General features: G+C 36.5%; 1 protein-coding gene and 1 pseudogene across 2 annotated transcripts in view; one reads left to right on the top strand and one right to left on the bottom strand.

Moving 5' to 3' along the window:
• The window catches only part of ATR (ATR serine/threonine kinase), a 91,361-nt gene that overhangs the window by 61,319 nt on the left and 15,958 nt on the right, over positions 1 to 14,084 (bottom strand). For both annotated transcript variants that reach the window (XM_021678730.1, XM_044915331.1), the window contains 6 exons: positions 13,425 to 13,619; positions 11,019 to 11,204; positions 7,794 to 7,886; positions 5,874 to 6,004; positions 3,749 to 3,892; positions 1,114 to 1,207 (listed from right to left, as the gene is read on the bottom strand). In XM_021678730.1, the coding sequence (XP_021534405.1) occupies positions 1,114 to 1,207; positions 3,749 to 3,892; positions 5,874 to 6,004; positions 7,794 to 7,886; positions 11,019 to 11,204; positions 13,425 to 13,619 (843 nt within the window). The remainder of the gene's footprint in view (positions 1 to 1,113; positions 1,208 to 3,748; positions 3,893 to 5,873; positions 6,005 to 7,793; positions 7,887 to 11,018; positions 11,205 to 13,424; positions 13,620 to 14,084) is intronic.
• LOC110570693 lies at positions 9,863 to 10,178 on the top strand (annotated as a pseudogene).

Here is a 14,084-nt window from a genome sequence, read left to right as displayed (position 1 = left end):
ATAGAGCTACCATTAAAGTGGTAAACTATACCCCAATTAAAAGCAGCTTTAAAAAATAATTTCCGGGCACCTGGGTGGCTAAGTCGGTTAAGCGTCTGCCTTCGGCTCAAGTCACGATCCCAGGGTACTGGGATCAAGTCTTGCATCGGGCTCCCTGCTCAGCGGGGAGTCTGCTTCTCCCTCTGCCCCTCCCCCCTTGCTCGTGCCCGAGTGTGCTCCCCCCCCTCAAAAATAAATAAGTAAAATCTTAAGAAAATAATTTCCATCTCTTCATTCATATACATACGTCATTTTTAGTAATTCTTGGGAAAGGGATTTCATTCTAAAACCTTTAGACCTGGAGAAAAATTTTATTCAGATCAAATAAAGAATCTACTTATCTAAAAGAAATCCTTCCTGGTAAGAAATACAAGTTTCCCTTAACTTACAAAAGACTACATAATAGCTTTGAACCAAACCTAGATTACACAAACGAATAATTCACTCTTTACTTTGATTACTTACTTTCTTATGACTATGATGAGTTACCCAGTAAAAGAGAAAATAAAGACCTCAGAACCAAGCTTGGGGTCTATAGTAAATACTTCTGCTATTCTGACCCAAGATCAGGTATCCCACTTTCTGCTCTAAAATTCTATGGAATCACCATTAATACTTTCATAATTTCGGAGAATTCACTGGACTTCAAGATGATGGAACTACAGGTTATTCCCCTTCTAAAGCTCAGGAATCAGTAAGATTTGACAATTTCATACCATCGTTTGTAGCACAAAATAACTAGAATTCTCCCACAGCTTTTCAGGGCATGAAGCTATGGTAGTTCCTTCTTTGGGGAACTGTAAGTAGGGACATATTGACCTGGGAAGTAAAGTCACAAGTACTGTATTCTTTGCTCTCTGTTTTCTGTAATGCAACAACATCTTTATCTAAATGCTAAAACTTCCTTCTAAAAATCATAATTTGTGATAGGATTATCTAATTGTCAAAATTAGCTATCAGAAAAGTACTACATTATCTCTAGATATGATTCTAAAGAACCTCTGTTCAAAGATTGGAATCTGGGAACAATTTTGTACCAGTGATCTTCTAACACATAAATAAAAAATTAAATACCTTTCTATATTCCTGTAGAACTGCTTTTATCTTTTTTAATTCTGGATGATCAGGTAAAAAATATATTTCATGAAGAAAATCTTGTACAGCATCCCTAATAGTTAATTGGAAGAAAAAGAATTATTTGCAAAGAGTATAAATACTAAAAAAATATAAGGCAGAGGTTGAAACTAAAGCCAATTTAGTTCACACTTATAAGTGCTAGCGGGGATGCCTGGTGGGCTCAGTTGGTAGAGCATCTCCGGGTGATGAGTTAGAGCCCCACATTGGGTGTAGAGATTTAAAAACTAGTATCTTAAAAAAAAAAAAAAAAAGTGCAAGAGACGGCTGGGTGGCTCAGTTGGTTAAGTGTCCAACTCCTGATTTCAGCTCAGGTCATGATCTCATCAGGGTTGTAAGATGGAGCTTAATGGGGCTCTGTGCTCAGCGTCAAGTTGCTTCGGTTTCTCTCTCCCCCATCTCTCTGCCCATCCCCCCACTCTCTTTATCTCTCAAATAAATAAATTCTTTAAAAAAGTGCTAGTGGATTAATGATTCTTCCTAACCATGTCTAGTGGTTAATAATAGCAAATAATCAAATCTAAGGAAATCAGCTGTTGCAATATTTACATTGGTGGCCCCAAATAAAACTATACTTCTTTGTATATGTATGCATGTATAGTCACTTCCTCTTCATTTTGGGCAAGGTATGTGACTTGCTTTAACACACAGAATGTGGCAGAGGAAATGCTGTGCCAATTTAGAGCCTAAGTGTTAAAAAGGTCTGGTAGCTTCTGGTTTTGTGCTCATCAGAGTCCTAAGTCACCGCGTAAGGCCACCAACAGGGACTGGTTACGTGAAAAGAGTGAGGCTCTAAGACTACATGGAAAGAGACAGAAACCCAGCTAAGTCTACCTGCTGGCTGATAGCAGCCACACCAGTGACCGAAGAGTCCACCAGCTGAACCCAGTCCAGATTGCAAAATTATGAGTAAATAAAAATGCTGTCATTTTAAGACACCAGATTTTGGAGTAGTTCACAGTGCAGCAAGAGATAGCCAAACCCAACCTTAAAACACAAATTCTCATTAAAAATTTTAGAGAAAAAGATATCAATAATTCTTACTGAGGCTACAATTTTTAATTTGCTTCAAATATAATACTCTAATCTTTCTGAGTCCCAATAATGAATTTCTAAATTCTAGTCTTCATTCACTCATGCAATAAATATATATCAAGCAACTATCATGTGCCACTATGTGCTAGACACTGGTGATGTAACAATAAAGGAAGCTGAAAGAATTTCTTTATTCAGGGAGTTTAAGATCTTTTAACTAGCACTAAATGAAAGAATTTTTTTATATGAAAAGGTAGAGAATTAACTGCTATATAATAAAAAGCACAGGTAACACTATTTATGTAATAATACAAAAAGTATTTGAAAAAGTGATCTAGATCAGTGATTATGTTGTTCTATCATATTCAAATTATCAAAAATAAAAGTATTTTAACTGAAAAAAAAAAAAAACTACTTTAACCTTTTTTTCTGTACTTTCTCCCTGCTTAGACAGTTACTGAAAATGATTAATGGGAATAGCAGGAGTATGTGCATAGGTGAGTAAGCAGGTAAACAGGTAGTACTTCAAACCTAGCTTTTCCAAAGCAAAGGCAATATATATATCATATAACAGTAAGTGTAAACATAGAAACAATTTTAAAATGTATAGAAACACATTCCAGGCTAAAAAGCAACCAGTGTGAAATACAAAAATGGAAGGGAGTAACATATGTTTTTCCAATAGCAGTCCAAGTAAGCTAGAGCATAGTCTGTTTTGGAAAATCTTGAGAAAAGATTTAAAGAAATAAGATGTGACCAAATTTTGGAAAGACTTGAATGTCAAGATAAGCAATTTGAAATTCATCTGTTAGTAATTGGGAGAATCATAGAAAATCTCCATATGTTATAATAATACTGATAAAAAAAATGCTTTAAATATGAATAATATGAAGAAATTTGATAAAATCCTAAAGGAAGGGAGGCTGGTTAAAAAGCTAATACAATGAAGTGATGAGACCGTCAACTAAGGTAAGCTATAGAAAGTAAGTGAACATCCCTCCTAACCTTTCTCATGTTATTCAACTGTCTGCCTTTTAAGTGTGAAAGGAAAGGAAAAGGAAAGGTTAAGGGGTGCCTGGGTGGCTCAGCTCGGCGTCTGCCTGTGGCTCTGGTCATGATCCTGGAGTCCTGGGATTGAGCCCCGCGTCAGGTTCCCTGCTCAGCAGGGAGTCTGTTTCTCCCTCTGCCCCTCACCCTGCTCATGCTCTCTCTCAAATAAATAAATAAAATTAAAAAAAAAAAAAAGAAAGGAAAGGTAAATTTAGCCTCACTTTTTTCAAAACTGATGAAAAATAATTTTGAGTTGCTGATCTAAGACTGTTTTAAATATAATTATAATGGATCAATGTCACAACTGAAATAACATCAGTTCAATCTGTATTGACTTAAAGCATGTCAATTATTTTTGTTTGATGCACCCTAAATTAAAAAGAATGTGAACAATTCCACCTTGCCAGCAGTAATCCCAATACCTTGAGACATAAATATACAGTAATAAAAAATTGCTATCTTTACTATTAATTTCAGTTACAATAAATACCTGTTTTCAATTATGAGGTAGTGAAATATAGCTGCAGTTTCTTCAGGCTGGATATGTATGAGAGGTAACAAAGCTACTATCACATGACTGAGAAGGGAACCAAGATAAGCATGATCCAGGCAACGAACAAAACAATCCCAAGCTCTATGTGAAAAAATAAATAAGTTAAAAGTCACATTGTTTTTATTATTTGTAAAGCCCCATCAGTGAGTTATCAGCTACAACAATATATACAAATAATACATACATACAAATAATAAAGGCAAACAACAATACAAATAATAAGGTTACAATGCAGCTGTAAAAACAGAATAAAGATCAGTACTCTATATGCAAACAGAGTGATCTCTCTAATGTATTAAGTCAAAAAAAGCAAGGTAAAAAACAGTGGTTATAATATGCTACCTTTTGGGGCAAGGTTAATACAAAAATAAGTGTGTGTATTTATTTATATTATTTTATTTTATTTTTTTAAGATTTTATTTATTTATTTGACAGAGAGAGACACAGCAAGAGAGGGAACACAAGCAGGGGGAGTGGGAGAGGGAGAAGCAGGCCTCCTGCTGAGCAGGGAGCCCAATGCAGGGCTGGATCCCAGGACCTTGGGATCATGACCTGAGCCAAAGGCAGACGCTTAATGACTGAGCCACCCACGTGCCCCAATTTGTTTATACTTTTAAAAAGGGGAGAATTATACAAAAATTAAGAAAAATAGATACTTATAGTTAGAAAGGAAATCTAGATTCACAAATTTGAATTTCAGACAATGTTTATGTATTATATGAATTTAAAATTAAAGAGGGAAAAAGCAACCTCTAAAAATTTTAAACAAACTAGTGGCACCTGGGTGGCTCAGTCGGTTAAGCGTCTGAATTCGGCTCAGGTCATGATCTCAAGGTCCTAGGATTGAGCCCTGCTCTGTGTTCAGCGGGGAGTCTGCTTGTCACTCTTACGCCCTCCCTGCTGCTCATACTCTCTCTGTCTCTCTCTCAAATAAATAAATAAATCCTTTTAAAAAATTTTAAACAAACCGAAACAACTGAACCTAAATGAGTATCAAGTTGGTGACAGAAAAGAATTACTTCACATGACTTTAAAACATATTATTCTGGGGCGCCTGGGTGGCTCAGTTGTTAAGTGTCTGCCTTCGGCTCAGGTCATGATCCCAGATTCCTGGGATCCACCCCAGGTTGGGCTCCCTGCTCCGCAGGAAGCCTGCTTCTCCCCCTCCCACTCTCCCTGCTTGTGTTCCCTCTCTCACTGTGTCTCTCTCTGTCAAATAAATAAATAAAATCTTTAAAAAAACAAAAAAAACATATTATTCTGACACTCCATCTCTAATAAGTACAGTCTAAGGACAAAAAAGACCTCTGAAAAAAGCAAAAATACATAGGTAAATAAACAAATAAAACAAAAAAAGGACCTTCAAGAAGCTTAAACTGCATTCAGTAGTCTGTTAGAAGTAATACTAAAATTATATTAAATTAGGAATCCTACATGCCAAAATCTCAATGGCTTGAAAGAAGTGTGGGGAAGGGTCTTAAGGACTGAATCTGTTTGTAAGAGATTATATTTAAGGGGCCAAACAACCAAATGTGTGACATGTGCACGTTATTTTATTCTGACTCAAATCAACATTTTTGGGGAAAAAAATCTTTGAGACAACTGGGGAAATCTGAATAATGGACTGAGTTTTAGATGATATTAAGAAATTCCTATTATTTCTGCAAAGTATAATAATTCATGATGGTCGTATTTTTTTAAATGCCTTATCCATTAGATAAATCTGAGGTATTTACAACTGCAATGATTTGATACTGGGGTTTTCTCTAAAACATTCCAACTAACAATAAAATAGGTGGAGGTGGTCAGATTAAGATCAGCAATGTTGATAACTGTTGAGGTTGGAAAATAGGTATGGAGGGGTTCATTATACTATTTTATTTCCCAGTATGTTAAAAGATTTCATACTAGTATGTCTTTGAAGAAGTAAACATATTCCCTTTCAATACAAATATCCTTTCCATCTTAATTATTTACAGCCTGAATCCCTCAAAGAGATAAGAATTCAAGTTAATGCTACTGGGAAACGCAAAAGTTCTAATGAACTTAGGCAGTCAATTACCTGCAACACAATTCAGGAAAATCATCCTTGAATCTCAGGCCAGTTCTTAGCGTGGTCATCATCTTCACCCTCACAGAACTGACATGTTTTGGTCCCATCAACTTCATCAAAGACATCAAACTGTTCAAAGCCTATAAAGTAAGTAGGGCTTTAAAATAAAGCCTATAAACAAGTCAGCAGGAGTAGATGAGCCCTAAGGAAAAGATCCCACCCACATCTCAGAGTAGTATCTATTCTCTGGCAACACAATGTCTAAATGTTGGTCAGTTTGTTTGGTCCAAATTCTTATGTAAGAATTACGAATTGGAAAAATATAAGCTGAGTTCTGGTCTGTTTTTTTCTTGTGAAGGTAATTTGTTATTTTTGTCCTGGCAGTGCTCTAGAATAGTAATTTTCAAATTTATTAAGAATATAATACCTATTGTTTAATTTTCTTCATATTCATCCCAAACTATTATGTAGCACATGTATTTTTGTCCTAATGGTACTAATTTCAAGATGCTCTGAATTTAGTAAAACAAACAAATTTAGAAAAACAAAACTGATGACATACCCAGAAAATTATGTACACATTTTATTGTGGAACACAGAATCGGACTTGTATCAACAGCTCCAGGTTCTAATGAAAGGATAAAGAAACTCTCTAGACAACCTTAACTATGTACCAAAACATACAAGCTTTTTATGGTTTAAAACACAAACTATAGTTTTCTTAGATTGAAGGTCATTCTCTCACTCTGGATAACGATAAGAAAGATTCCATGGAGATGAAACAGAAGTTGTCTGGGGGATTAAATTTACCAGATGACACCAAGAGAATAAGTATTGGCTGTGGAAGTAGAGTTTAATATTGTACCATGTCCTGGCTCCTTAAGGTTATTAAAAGAAGAAGAGTACAGACTGAAATAAAAGCTTCTACTCAGAGATTTTTTTCTGTAATTTTACTGACTGCAGATATGGAAAGCAATAAAAAGGGAAATTTAATCAGTATCTAAAATTCTCTCCTAATCTATGGATAGAAACTTCTAGTGGTGACCAACTGTTAGAGTAGTCATAATGAAACTTCATTGTGCCAAACACATTTAAACATAAACTAACAAATATTGAAGTTATTTGGCTTTATATAACCTAACATTTTTGGTTTTCAAAAACACCATGGGCCATGACTCACAACATACCAGTGTGGACCAATGAACTCAATTATGCAACTTTTGTTGAGCCATCAGAGATGCTAGTCTTTTTTTTTCCCACTGAGCTAGATGGTATGAGGACATGAGCCTGAAGCCCTTGGGGTCATCACCTGGCACTTATGTATAGGGCCAATCCAGGGGCATTTGAGCTAAGAGATGAATTCTGAGAACACTGTGCCCAAAATAAAGTTATGCCCAAAGCTGTATTATTCTTACACTTTTAGTCACAAAGCCAATAAAGTCTTCTAAGGCAGTTTGGGTTAAAACTGGCTTTATAAACAAACAAAAACTGTAAGTGATATAATTCCTCTTTTTAGATTCCCCCAAAGCTTATAAAGGGATAGAGAGATTCAGAATATCATATGTTTGATTATTTCTTTTGGTTTAAATATTTTTTTAAAATAAATATTTTATTTTGAAAAAATGCACAATTAATGACAAAAATAAACAAAATTACCAAGGTACTCTAGGGAAGAGGCTACATTTGCATCCCAAACTGCATGCAAACCAGCACAGGGATTACTACAGTGGAAAACTCCAATAAAGACCAGTCCTGAAAGGACCAAGCAGAACACCAAAGTATGAAAAGAGCCAGGCTTCTTGATAAGGAGTCTGCTAACTATATATATTTATTTCTTACCTTTGAATGTTTGTAGCTACAAGCAGAAGTCATGTCTCCTATAAATTCTATATGAATTCTAGAACTTTGCAACTTAATATCACTACCTACCATTTTCTTATCTTCAATGCCAACACTGGAGCTCAGTAACTGCATGTTAAAAAAGGCCAAAATGCCCAACAACTTAGGTTGCAAATAATCAGCCTAATGAAAAAAAAACACATAAAACAGATATTATGTAAGTTTTACACAGATTGAACTTCATAAATCAACTATTTAACTAACATCATTTCTATATTACCTATGTTAAGTTATTAGAATAAGCACTTGGTGGATTTTCTCTAAAACTATATATTCTCACATCTAGTATTTTAAAAATTAGTGAAACTAGAATGGGAGAAGATATTTGCAAATGACATATCAGATAAAGGGCTAGTATCCAAAATCTATAAAGAACTTATCAAACTCAACACCCAACAAGTGATCCAATCAAGAAATGGGCAGAAGACATGAACAGACATTTTTCCAAAGAAGACATCCAAATGGCCAACAGACACATGAAAAAGTGCTCAACATCGCTCGGCATCAGGGAAATCCAAATCAAAACCTCAATGAGATACCACCTCACACCAGTCAGAATGGCTAAAATTAACAAGTCAGGAAACGACAGATGTTGGAGGGGATGCGGAGAAAGGGGAACCCTCCTACACTGTTGGTGGGAATGCAAGCTGGTGCAGCCACTCTGGAAAACAGGATGGAAGGTCCTCAAAAAGTTGGAAATAGAGCTATCATACAATCCAGCAACTGCACTACTGGGTATTTACCCCAAAGATACAAATGTAAGGATCTGAAGAGGTACGTGCACCCCGATGTTTATAGCAGCAATGTCCACAATAGCCAAACTGTGGAAAGAGCTAAGACGTCCATCGACAGATGAATGGATAAAGAAGATGTGGTACACATATACAATTATGCAGCCATCAAAAGGAATGAAATCTTGCCATTTGCAACGACGTGGATAGAACTGGAGAGTGTTATGCTGAGCGAAATAAGTCAATCAGAGAAAGACATGTATCATGTGACCTCACTGATATGAGGAATTCTTAATCTCAGGAAACAAACTGAGGGTTGCTGGAGTGGTAGGGGGTGGGAGGGATGGGGTGGCTGGGTGATAGACATTGGGGAGGGTATGTGCTATGGTGAGCACTGTGAATTGTGCAAGACTGTTGAATCATAGATCTGTACCTCTGAGACAAATAATACATTATATGTTAGAAAAAAAAAAGAAGATAGCAGGAGGGGAAGAATGAAGGGGGGGAAATCGGAGGGGGAGATGAACCATGAGAGACGATGGACTCTGAGAAACAAACTGAGGGTTCGGGGCGGGGGGGGGGGATGGATTAGCCTGGTGATGGGTATTAAAGAGGGCACATATTGAATGGAGCACTGGGTGTTATATGCAAACAATGAATCATGGAACACTACATCAAAAACTAATGATGTAATGTATGGTGATTAACATAATAAAAAAAAGTAAAAAAAAATTAGTGATTTATAATCACCATGACAAAATATGGTTAAACAGTACTCTACAGTGAGAAAATCATGAGCTTTTGAACTATGAAGTGTGCTAGGGGTGAGATCCTCAGGATGTGACTCACAGAAGGACCCAGAATGAAGAGGATATTTAATCTTAAGGAGAAGAACAGAAAAAGAAAGTGACTGTCCTTATCTAGAACATTCAGAGTCAAGGTGGGGAAAAAAGTACTTAAATAAGGAAAAAATAACCTGCAGAACAATAGGTCTGACACAGGGGGTCAATATCCCCTGAGGTAACAGTGGTAGAGGGGTACAGGCCATGGGCATCAACAGTTACAGATTAGGTATCACTGACCATGGCACTTTGGGTCTCCTGAAATGAACAGGATTAATTCTTTCTTATAAGAAGGTCCTAGAGGAAAGGGTATGGGCTTTAAGTCAGCCAAACCTGGGTTTGAATCCTGATTTTGACCTACCCAGTGTGTGATGCTGGGTAAGTTACTTATCTCCTCTGAGTCTGTAAAATGAAAAGACTTATTGCACAGAGATGTTATAGAGATTAAATAAGATAACATGCATTAAACACTAAGAAAATAGTAAAGTACTGCTTTTGCTATAGGGGCCACTGAGAAGCAGCAGCCATGGCTCTGCACGACTCTATGGCCAAGGGCCTCAACAAGGGCCACAAGGTGACTAAGAACATGAACAAACCAAAGTAAAGAAGCTGCTGCAGGCACCTCATCAAGCACATCAAGTTTGTGCGGACATGATATGAGAGGTGTGTGGCTTCACCCCATATGGCAGCATGCAACGGAGCTGTTCAAGGTCTCTAAGGACAAGCACACCCTCAAGTTCATCAAGAAAAGGATGGGGACACACATCCGTGCCAAGAGGAAGAGAAAGGAGCTGAGCAATGTCCTGGCAGCCATGACGAAAGCAGCAGCCAAGAAGGACTGAACCCCTCTCCTCTGTATGTAATAAAGCCTTTTTTGGAACTTGGGGGAAAAAAGAATATAGTAAAGTGTTACATTTAAGTTGTTAATATTATTACAAAATGGGAATGTGAGTACTCTGCAAAGAAGAATATTCAAAATATTTATGTATGGACAAGGAAGGGGCAAGGATACTGGGGCACCTGGGTGGCTCAGTCAGTTAAGCGTTTGTCTTTGGATTGGGTCATGATCCTGGGGTCCTGGGATCAAGGCCCGCATCGGACTCCTTGCTCTGTGGGGAGCCTGCTTCTCCCTCTCTCCCTCTCTCTCTCGCTCACTCTTTCTCTCAAATAAATATTAAAAAAAATAAAATAAAGGATAAAGTAGACAAAGTAGAGAAAAAGAGCCAATAAAGACTGAGTAGACAGTAAAAAAAAAAAAAATCAAAAAAGTGTGGTATGACAGAAGTCACAAGGGAAGGGATGGTCAGTTGTACTGAATACCACTGAAAGGTTAAATAAGATAGGAAAAGAGAAGTAGTTAGTATGTTGTGCCAAACAGGTAGTTGGGAGTAGAAGTTTTTTAACTCTAGTTAAAAAGTAGTGAAGAAAAATTAATTTGAACATTTTTACCCAGTGAAAAAATAAAATCTATAATCATTTCAAAACACGTATTTTTCAATATATACCTTGCTGTGACCATATAATTTAAATCATCAACCTTTTCAAAATAAAAATCCTAATTTGAAATTTAAATAAATCTCTAGCATTTGGAAGATGCATACAATACCTGTTTCTCCAATCTCACAATTAAGCTACAAAAAGGCAAAAACAAACAAACAAAAAGCCCATAAAACATTCCTTACCATTAATTCGGGTGATGTGATCTCTCTGGGGCCCTGATATGGATCATCACTAGATGCAAATGAGGCAAGTATTGACAAACCATTGAAAACCTGTTGATAGTGCTCTCCAATACGTAGCAATAATTCATTATGCAATCCTTGGAAATCTTGCCTCAATAGACTCCCCAGTTCAATTTCTGTTTCATTCTAATCCAAAGATACATTAAAAAAATAGTAATAACAGGCTCTTGGAAGAAAGTATCTTGATTTTAACATACTATTAGTAAATCAGGAGTTTTAGATCATCTGACAAGATTTACTAATGGTATTTTTAAAAGGTATTAGAAAAGGATTTTAATCTCAGTTTCTCCCAGCAGGTCTCCCATGGGCTACAGGTAATGAAGAAAAGTGATTAGACTATTTTCAAATAAAATTTTAAAAAGGAAGTCCCAGTTTTCTTAAAATATCATCAACTCATTATTCTTAGATACATAATCCCTGGGAGAAAATATAGTGTAGTGGCTTAGAGCAGTCTTTCTGGTCACACTGTTTGAATTTAAATTCCAACTTTGTCACTTATTACTTCTGCTGTGACCTGGACAAGTTACCTAATCTGACCTCTCTGCCTTAGCTTTCTCAATTATAAAATGGAAAAATAACAGCATCTTTATCTCATTGGCTAACTACTAAGGACTAAGTGAAATGATCCATATAAATTGTTTAGTAAAGTTCTGACATGTAGGAAAATATTATTATCATTCTACCTCTACAATATAGATTTTCTTTCTCAAAATGAATAAACATACTCAATATTCAATAATTCTCATGTGGAAAGAAATCTATTGCTACCATATTTGAAAAACATGAAATAAATTAACATCAGAGAAAACAGTAGTCACATATATGTATCTGACAGTTTCTCCTGTTCCTGCATAGTCTTGTATTTTTTCAAAGATATTGTTACGGGGGTGCCTGGCAGTCCCAGTCGTTTAAGTATCCAACTCTTGATTTCGGCTCAGGTAATGATCTCAGGGTCTTGGAATCGAGCCCCGCGCCCCACGTTGGACTCCACACTCAGCAGCAGGGAGTCTGCTTGTCCCTCTGCTCCGCCCCACTGCACATGCTTGCACGAACTCTCTCCCTCTCAAATAAATAAATAAAATCTTAAAAAAAAAAAGATTCTCTCTTCCTTGTCCCTCCCCATGTGCGTTCGCGCTCTCTAAAAAAAAATTAATTAAAAAAATCATTGCTAGTATGACACCAAAAAAGAAGTATAAGCTATAATTTTAAATTTTAAAAAACAAGCAAAATACTGGCCCAAATTGTAATCAGAGCACTAAGTAACTAAACAAAACACTAGCATTATGCTATAGTTGAGATTGCCTCTTCCTGTAAATATAATTACTTGCATATCAGTCAACTTACAGCTCCAATCAAAAAATTCATTTTTGGGTGCCTGGGTGGCTCAGTTGGTTAAGCGACTGCCTTCGGCTCAGGTCATGATCCTGGAGTCCCGGGATCGAGTCCCGCATCGGGCTCCCTGCTCAGCAAGGAGCCTGCTTCTCCCTCTGACCCTCCCCCCTCTCATGCTCTCTCTCTCATTCTCTCTCTCAAATAAATAAATAAAATCTTTAAAAAAAAAAATTCATTTTTTAAAAAAGATTTTATTTATTTATTTGAGAGAGAGAGAGCATGAGTGGGGAGGAGAAGGAGAAGCAGGCTTCCCACTGAGCAGTGAGCCCGATGGAAGGCTCAATCCCAGGAGCCCAGGACCTGAGCAGATATTGACAGCCATCAAGTGCCCCTCCAATCAAAAAATTCTAAAATGAGGGGCGCCTGGGTGACTCAGTCGTTAAGCATCTGCCTTCGGCTCAGGTCATGATCCCAAGGTCCTAGGATTGAGCCCCACATTGGGCTCCCTGCTTGGCAGGAAGCCTGCTTCTCTCTCTCTCACTCGCCCTGCCTGTGTTCCCTCTCTCGCTGTGTCTCTCTGCGAAATAAATAAAATCTTAAAAAAAAAAAAAAATTCTAAAATGAGGGGTGTCTGGTTGGCTCACTTGGAAGAACATGTGACTCTTGATCTTGGGGGTGTGAGTTGAGCCCCACAATGGGTGTAGAGACTACAAAAAAAAAAAAGCTAAAAAAAAAAATTCTAAAATGAAATGAGTTGAGAACCTGATCCACGAATGGATGATTATCATATGCCATTATGGTGAAATGATCAAAGAAAATAACAAATGAATAATTCTATTTAATATGCTCCTCTAGGCCCAAAATAAAGCTTATTTGGCATGATACTATTTGCACTTATATTACTCTAGAATAAGCTATAAATTACTCACTCTCCTTCCTACAATAATGTTACAACAGCTTTCCTATAATGCTAATTTAAACAAAAGAGTAAAATACACACAAACACACAATTACCTTCAGATAATGAAGGGCACGTTCTAACTCATCCTTGGAACAGGAACAGACCAAATGAGAAAAAATATATTTGAAGTTATTTATTAAAATCTCTCTACGATTGACATTTAATTGTTTTCCTAAAGTTCGAATGAGAGCAGAAGCTGCAGGGCTTGCTTTGGCAGCAAGGTCAGGTAGCAGAACTTGTAATGTCCTCTGAAAAAGAAACACTACAATTACTAAAAAGTACATTTGTCCAGGTAATAACATATTCACATGAGTTATGTGCAAAAATATTTTAAAATGCCAAACAAATCTGGAGTCCATATGTACTTAAATTCAGATTTACCATTTATTCACTCAACAGATATTTACTGAGCATCTACATGATTCAGACACTACAGGTATAGAAGCAAAAAAATGGCCAAGGTCCCTGATAGCAGAGTTCACACTGTAGCTAATGTATATGCTAGTACATAAGTAAAGAAGGTAACTTTTCATGAGTATGTGTTAAAGTATACTCATGCTCTTAGGCAGAATTTCCAAGTTTGATTTATTATTTGGGCTAACTTGGATTTAGACAACAAGCAAGAGTAACCATAAATACAGTATTTTAAATTGTTTTTTTTTTAATTAAAAAGTTCATGCTTCAATATTAATAAAACCATTTTAACATACTCA

The sequence above is a fragment of the Neomonachus schauinslandi genome, chromosome 1 (assembly GCF_002201575.2).
Source record: "Neomonachus schauinslandi chromosome 1, ASM220157v2, whole genome shotgun sequence".
Classification (NCBI taxonomy): domain Eukaryota; kingdom Metazoa; phylum Chordata; class Mammalia; order Carnivora; family Phocidae; genus Neomonachus; species Neomonachus schauinslandi.
The sequence above is the reverse complement of the archived record's forward strand: the minus strand, read 5'-3'. Positions and strand labels throughout refer to the sequence as shown.